Source organism: Planococcus citri, chromosome 4 (genome assembly GCF_950023065.1).
Source record: "Planococcus citri chromosome 4, ihPlaCitr1.1, whole genome shotgun sequence".
NCBI classification, from domain to species: Eukaryota; Metazoa; Arthropoda; class Insecta; order Hemiptera; family Pseudococcidae; genus Planococcus; species Planococcus citri.
In genome coordinates, this window is record NC_088680.1 from 44,606,634 (window position 1) to 44,614,666 (window position 8,033).

Genomic DNA, 8,033 nt, shown 5'->3' on the forward strand with positions numbered 1-8,033 from the left:
GCGTTCAACTGTGAAGTATTTATATAACTTAAGCTTGTACAGGGAAAAATATAATCAAAGCGTATGAATCGCTTTTATTATCCTTTTTTTTATCGTCTTAGAAATTGCATTTTTGATTATTGAGCAATTTTTCTGCTATTTGAAAATATTGCAACTGCAAGCCACTATGTATATCTCGTGCTAATAATACTCGGTTTAAAAATTTCACTAGTGGAGTATTATAAGACGACACTACAATATACGATAGTTTTCGAATTCTGTCGTCGAAATTTACGAAAAATAAAATAACGAGGTAAATTGGGCCAAGGGTTGTTTTTTTCAAAGATTTTTTTTTTATGATTACTCGGTATAATTTTTTCAAACTATCTGAATTATTTTTCTGAGGAATTTTCAAAGGAAGGCGAAGGAGAGAAAATTTAACAGAGCTAAAATGTTCTCATGTAGGTACAAAATCGGTTAAACGAAGCAGACATTTTCAAAAAAAATTTATTTCACAGAAAAATAAATAAATCAAATGATCCAATAAAATTGCTGTAGTACTTCAGTTAAAATAAATACGTCAACTTATGTACTTTGAAATTTTCAAAAAATATCCTCATTACTCCAGACCCTTCTTTCGTATCAAACGTCAAAAGTTAGGATTACTGTTGGGGGAAAGGGGGTTCATACATCGTTTGATTTCATTTTTCATAACTTAACATATTATCTGAGAAACGAACTCATCAACACTCGAAACGTCAACTATAATTTACTAAGACTACGTAAAACTTAAAAACGAAATTCGCTTCAATCGTAAACACTAATCCTTATTATAAAAAGTTGGAAATCTGCATACCTTTTCGCCCGTTGACTGTACATATAATATTTTGGTAACGACACAATACCAACCTGCGAACCAGTACCCTTCTTACCTTCCATCGCGTATTTTATAAACGCCAAAATCACACCAATTTCCGTTTCCAGCACGAAAATACAATACTCCGGTTCATCGAACGTCGAAAAAGCACACCGAACGATCACGCTATAAGGCGAAAAAGCTCGTATTACGGCGTCCGTTAGTTTTTTCACCAGTAAATTTCCAGAATCGCGAACAGCGAACGACTACGTAAACACAAATTATACTGTACAATACGTATACAAAAATTTACAAATTTCGAAAATGACTGCGCATAGAGATTAAGAATTTTTTAAACAATTTCCCTGAGAAAATCACACAGCGCAGGGGGTAATCGGTACCGGGGCAATTGGACGTGAGTCATGGATCTATCTTCTCCACAGATTAATTAATAATACTGAAATTTACATTAAATTTTGCCCATTTCGATCGAGTTTTTCATTTATATCGACTACTCCGCTAATGAAAAAAAAAGAAAAAAAAACATACACCATCGACTATATATCCGAATGAGATCAGCAGTAATAATGGTAATGTCGCTCAACTCCTGTAATACTGCCCAGAGAGAATTACAACCGTTTTCAACTCTTTCCAAGGTAAATATTATTGAATTTTTGTGTCTTAACTCGTTACAATAATTAGAAAAAAGAAAATAAATAAAAATAACGTAAACTTAATAAATAAAACTGACTTAAACAGTTGCCGAAGAAAACCTAACCTAAAAATTTTTTATATTAAATTTAAAATTAAATTTTTCCCTTCAATATGAACGATGGAACCTTGGCGTATGTTTTGAAATAGAGAAAAAAAATCCCAAACATAGGATAGGGGGCTGAATATCTCATGTATTAAATATATGATTTATTCCTTCCAACGGAAAGGTAGCTTCGTTTTGCACCGGCGTTGCTGCTTCGAATTCTTCATCTTCTTCGGGCTCGGTTTTTACCATAGTTGAGTTTTCTTCGATATCGATATCGTAATCTGTACCGGAATTGTTACCAGAGAAATTGGCACTGTCGTCGAATGTCTCCTCTTTGATTTCATCGACCGTCTTTCTTCGACAACAGTTTTTTCTCGGTTTGTGTTTCGTATCTTTGTAAACATTCAGTTTCAAGTGTTTCATCAGAGTTGTTTTACGTACAAACGATTTTCTACAGCAGGAACAATTGTAAGCTAATGAGCCATTTGATGTTTTAGATTCTGGGAATAGGTCTGTTATCGAGAGGTCCTGCGAAAATAAAAATGAATCATTAATCAGTTCAATTTATAAGTTATCTAGTTTTTAAAATAAAGAATTTATCAGTTGCACTAATTTCTCGTAAATTACTCATCTTAGCTGTATACACTGGAATGCGTTTCTGAACGAATATAAAAACTGTGAGAAGATTATAAAAAATTATCAAGAAATTCAACCATAGATATTACTCAATTTTTACCCAAGAAAAAAAGGTTTTCGACTTCGAGTATCGAAAAACATAGTATTATTTTTCACAATTCCTAAAACTACAACACTGAATTCACTAAAAAATAAAACAAATTCCCAATGACACGTAATTGACATTACTCGTTAATATGAATTATCGATTTGACTCATTTAATTAGATACGTTCCCCGAGTTGATAATTACTCGCATATAAACTGCATTAAATGATAACTAATCATTTAAATTTCGCAACAAGCGATCGATAAAGCAAACCGGTTGAATTGAAATATCAAACGAAAACCGTAATGTCGTTTTTGCGATAAAAATTGCACATAAATCGTAGATTAACGACGAAGAATAATACCTGCGTAATGTATTCGTAGCTACTGTGATAAGTTTTCATGTGTTCGGATACCGAAGAAAAGCTAATATCACATTTAACGCAGTAGAGAGCTTCTCCTAAATCTTCTTCCTTGAATTTTTTCTTAATTTTCTTATTTTTGTGATTCTCTTCTTTGCTATCCTTTCCATTATACTCTTCGCTATTTTTACGTTTGTATTCTCTCTTGTTTGGCGAAGAGTTTGATTTCTGATCGTAACCGCCACTCTTATCAGTTTTATCTGTAAACATATTCAAATACGCCGGGTAACGCTTATCTGCTAACGGTTGAAAATCACGTAATGACAGTTTCAAATAAGAAATAATTTTTTACCGGAATTGTAAAACTGTGGTTGGTTCAAAGTTTCAACTTCATCGTCATCGTCGTCCTGTTGATAAAAGAATTTCACATTAGCAAATGAATAACTGCATTGGTAAAATGCGAAATTTTCTAGTGTGACGAAAGAATGATTTAGTTACCTGTAAAATGACTTCTTGGCCGCTATGGAATTGCTGTATATGTTTATATACATCCGGTATCTTGATATCACAAACGGTACAGAAATATCCTTCAACATCGTCGTCGTCATCTGTACACAAAAAAATGAATTTTTACTAATGTATTTACAAATAAATCACGTTACGATGAAAACTTACCATCTAGTAAAGAATTCTGACTACGATCGTTTAAGTTTAAACTATTACTGTTTCTGTAGCTGGATTGATCATCCTGTAAACATTGAAAGAGTTAAGTGTTTATGTTTACCCGCCATTTCCACAAGACATGATTATACTCACTTCGGATTTGAACGCAGCGCACTGATCGAGATGTTTGATTAAATTTATTACATTTTTACACGATTTCAAACAAGCTGGACAATCAATAGGATTAGAGGCTTTCTGCAAATGCTCTTTGAGTTCTTGCTGATTAGTAAACCCAGCATTACAACACATAGGACAGGTGTAAAACTTCATGGTTAAAGTTTATGTGTGTGTGTGTATTTTTTTAGAGATAAGACTTCTTCATAAACTAAAATCAAAAAGATAATAATACATAAAAACGCGTTAAATTATTAGTCTGAAACAATATTGTTAACATGGTGCGAGATTGCGCGCCGCTGGAGCACAATGACTAGAGCAATATGAAAGTAGGATAGCGTGAAACAAACTAACGAATAAATTGAATTTATTTAAATGTAGTAATCAAAGATACTTGCCTTTTTAAAACGGATTATTCGTTCTTGACGGTGTTTGATTGCGGATCCGCGGATTTTTACAATTACGCATCAAGTTCGGGGGTTTAAACGGGCGAATCGTAACAGCGGTTAAATAAGAGAGAAGAGAAGCCGAATTATGTCAAACATTAATGCACGAATGTGAAAATTATCGTTATTTTTCATTACTTGCTAATGAATACACTATTTTCTTTTGTTTATACGATTTTAATTCGCAAACTTCGTCAGTTTTCTTCGAGTCGGAGAACTTCGGAGTTGTTGTGATTGGATAACGTTGTTTCGACAGTTTTGTGTTTTCGATGGTGACTTATTCGATTTAGGGAGTTCGATGTGATCTGTATTTTTACACCTTACGGTGCACGATAAAATCGCTGAATTGATGTGTAAAATCGTAGAACGTTTATAGAAATATAGTTTATTTTTTGAGCAGCAGGTGTCGCTTTGAATAGCCTGCGAAATTGATTTTTTTTAATTTTTAAAAAAAATTCACTTTATTGATTAATGAATATCATTAATTTTTATTTTTACGATGAATTGATTAATTATTGGTTGATTTGATGAACCGGATGAAAGATTCTGATTCTACGATCGTTCTCGACATCTCGACCTTACAGCCAACTCGAATTTGCAATCTTGCATTTTTGAGTTGCTGAAATGTTGTTCAGTGTTCAGTGATCACTGATCAGCTCACAAGACGTCACAATCAGATGAAAATTGAAAAATGAGAAATGAGAAATGACAAACTTGTAACTTTTTTTTTAGAAATTATCTCTTTATTGAAAAAATATGAGTGGCATTAAGAAAGAAATAAAATTATATAAACTTTAAATCACAATATCCATTAATTTCAAACTAAAATCATCAACGTGAAATCGTATGCTTCAAGTGTACGCGTAGGTACCTATATATTTTCATAACTCGGTCTCGGAATATCCAAGTTTTTCAAACAGACTGGAAACTGGATGACGTTTTTCTTTTTTTTCATCTGTATTAGGATGAATGTTTGCGGCTTCTACTTCTTCTTCGCTGGTAGTCAATACAACTGAAGCTTTGGGTCTCAAGAAAACTTTACGAGTTGAAACAATTTCACTGAAAAAGAGTACAATAATATTTTTATTAAAATTAATTTTAAAAGACTAGCAAGTAGCAAAAAATCAATAAAATAGAAAAGTACACACCCGTGCTTATAATTGGAATTTACGCTAGGAACAACTACAGACATATATTCTGGTAAAGATGGTCGTTGGTCTATAATATTGGGAATGGCGATTTCACTTCCTAGGTTTATCAGCACAACAAAAGTTGCATGATCTGGGTACGATCTGTTGAGGAGAAAAATTTCAAGTAATTAAACGAATTCATCCTTGATACAGTTCGAGATGGACTGATGTAGATGTACGTCAGAATGGAAATGTCGTTAAAATTGATGGCTGGGTTATATTTAGATATTGGATACCCATTAGGTAGTAGGTCTAGGTACCTACCTAGTTAAAGCGAAGACCCATTCGGATAAAACATACATATTCATATCGCCTCTTTGAAAAACAATATTTCTCCGTAGTTTGACTAAATCTCGGAATATGTTTAGATGAGTGATGTTAAGATCGAAAGAGTTTCTTAGTAGTTCATGTTTAACATTAACTTTGAAATATCCTGGATTAACTGGTAGCCATGGTTGTAAGTAAGTGGTGAAACCTATTTAAAAAAGAAGTCATTTATGCTTGATTTTTTTCTTGTGCAGATAGGTACTGTTGTCCAATGCTATACCCTTGATACCAAAAAGCAGTTATAAAAGCCACACAAGTAGGTTTCATGACATACCGGCATTGATAGAATCATCCCACTGCATCGGAGTTCTACAACCATCTCGAGATACCAAATGATATCTTAATTTTCCTGCAGTCAGTGCTTTCGGATCTTTAGTTTCATCCCAGCGAATTAAAGTATCTTCCATTCCAAGTTCATCGCCATTGTACACAATAGCTGTTCCGGGAAGTAACATTTGCAGCATGTGTAACCCATCGACTAGAAAATGACCATAACGAGTTGCTGGTCTAGGATTATCGTGATTTCCAATCTATGCAGATATAAGTAGAAAATTTAAATTCATTGAACGAGAATGGAAAAACGAATTGGTATAAATGTGGGTAACGAATGAACATATGTAATAAACTTACCACCCAGTTTGCCCAACTTCCACGAGGCGCATTATCATACCAACTTGAAATCATATCTCTTAGCATTTGAGCGTTTGATTCTCTGCCCACTTCGATAATCATTAGAAAATTGAACGGTAAATGTGCTCCGGGCTCCGCTTCTGTTCCATAAAATGGTACGATGTTCTTAACATTTGAATAAGCTTCGGTTATCATAACTCTGGAAAAAAAAGAGGTAAATTTCATCAGTTATGAGTACCTATGTACATTGACTCGAGCAGGTAGGCTACCTACTTGTAGGCTAAACTCACTTGGGTTTTTGTTTCGTTGAATATTGATCAAAGATTTTTCTCCAGTCTTTTATAATTTCTACATTTTCAGGTCTATCGAGAGTATAAGGATGTTTCAACGAAAGATATTCATCAGGTAACGCAAAAGTGTCTCCTGATGGCGGTTCATCTAGAAATTGTTCGTCTTCAATTAGAAAATTCGCTGAATCAATTCTTAGTCCATCGATTCCTTTTGACAGCCAAAAAATGATGTTATTCTGAAATCATTAGATAAAATACTTAATGGGTAAAAATAATGAACTAATCCTTGCACATGCATAGAAGAAAGTGTATATTTTTGATAGGTAAGTATATGTAGGTAGGTAATATGTATTGGAGTGAGCAGTTATATAGTCCAAGTACCAACCTTCATTTCTTCGTACACAACTGCATTTCTGAAATTGATGTCTGGTTGCTGAACAGCAAACTGATGCAAGTAGTATTGACCCCTTTCTTCATTCCATTCCCAAGCCGATTTGCCAAAAGATGAGAGCTGAAATATCACATCAATAATCCCAAATTAGACTGCTGCTTGTGTAAATAAACCAATTCCAGTAATTTGAAGATCCATGGTTCAGTCATTCACATACCCAATTGTTTGGTGGTTCACGTTTTCCATTGATATATTTAGCATCTTTCCAAACATAATATTCAGTATAAGGTGGGATCCGTTTGGCCGATTTTTCAAACCATTCGTGTTGATTACTGGTGTGATTTGGAACGTAATCCATTACAACTTTGAAACCTATATAAGTGAATAGTAAAAATACAAATTAGAAAAGTGGCTCGAAAAATAAATTAATAAAAATATCCTGCTTACCCATTAAATGAGCTTTTCGTAGCAATCTATCGAAATCATTCATGGTTCCGAAAATGGGATCAATTTCTCTAAAATTCGACACATCGTATCCAAAATCAGCCATCGGAGATTTCAAAATAGGAGATAGCCAAATACATCCTACACCAAGTTGCTTCAAATAAGGCAGTTTCTCCACAATTCCTATGAAATTGAATTCAGTTTTAAAATTTCATCGAGTTAATCGATATAGGTACCTAGGTAAGCGTAATCCTTCATAGAACCAGTGTTTTGCACCTTTCAAGTCACCCACTCCATCAGCATTTCCGTCTTTGAATGATCTAGGATAAATCTGATAAATAACTTCGGTCTGCCACCACTCTAATTGCTTCTTTTTTTCCGCACATTGTAAAGTCGAAAAGCACAAAACTACTACTAGAATACTTAATAACTTGGACATTTTGAAAAAATAGTCACGTTAATCGAAAGCACCTGTGCTGAAGTGAAGCACGATTACGATTGTGAGGTGAAAGCTGTTCATTCGGGAATTTTATATGCATTTATAAATTTCATTTACTACTATGCACCACTTGAGATAAAAGTATAACAGGTGTACGTATTATTCGAGTCAAGTGGTAAACAAACAAATTTGTCAAATTTGACCATCCTGAGTCAGCAAGCAGGGATTAAGTTCGAACTTCAAGTACCTTGGTCCCTACGTATTTTTTTCGTTTTGTTACCGCGGTATTCATAATCTTATTAATTGATTGATGAAGTTGGAAACCAATTACCTACCTAATTCGCTGGATACTTACTGCTA

The 8,033-nt window shown here is 33.7% G+C and overlaps 2 protein-coding genes across 2 annotated transcripts; both read right to left on the reverse strand.

Annotated features, from left to right (window-relative positions):
- Positions 1 to 468: 468 nt before the first annotated feature.
- LOC135843446 (zinc finger protein 12-like) lies at positions 469 to 4,201 on the reverse strand. Its single transcript, XM_065361332.1, has 7 exons — positions 3,915 to 4,201; positions 3,496 to 3,727; positions 3,355 to 3,427; positions 3,178 to 3,287; positions 3,032 to 3,086; positions 2,683 to 2,939; positions 469 to 2,123 (listed from the first exon to the last, which is right to left on the reverse strand). Exons 2-7 carry the CDS (start codon positions 3,670 to 3,672, stop codon positions 1,737 to 1,739), a joined length of 1,059 nt encoding a protein of 352 aa, XP_065217404.1. The 5' UTR covers positions 3,673 to 3,727; positions 3,915 to 4,201; the 3' UTR covers positions 469 to 1,736.
- Positions 4,202 to 4,676: 475 nt separating this feature from the next.
- LOC135843214 (maltase 2-like) lies at positions 4,677 to 7,754 on the reverse strand. Its single transcript, XM_065361011.1, has 10 exons — positions 7,511 to 7,754; positions 7,238 to 7,417; positions 7,008 to 7,162; positions 6,785 to 6,910; positions 6,400 to 6,635; positions 6,110 to 6,308; positions 5,754 to 6,009; positions 5,417 to 5,627; positions 5,111 to 5,254; positions 4,677 to 5,021 (listed from the first exon to the last, which is right to left on the reverse strand). The coding sequence occupies exons 1-10, from the start codon at positions 7,671 to 7,673 to the stop codon at positions 4,844 to 4,846; spliced, it is 1,848 nt and encodes a 615-aa protein (XP_065217083.1). The 5' UTR covers positions 7,674 to 7,754; the 3' UTR covers positions 4,677 to 4,843.
- Between the last annotated feature and the right edge of the window lie 279 nt (positions 7,755 to 8,033).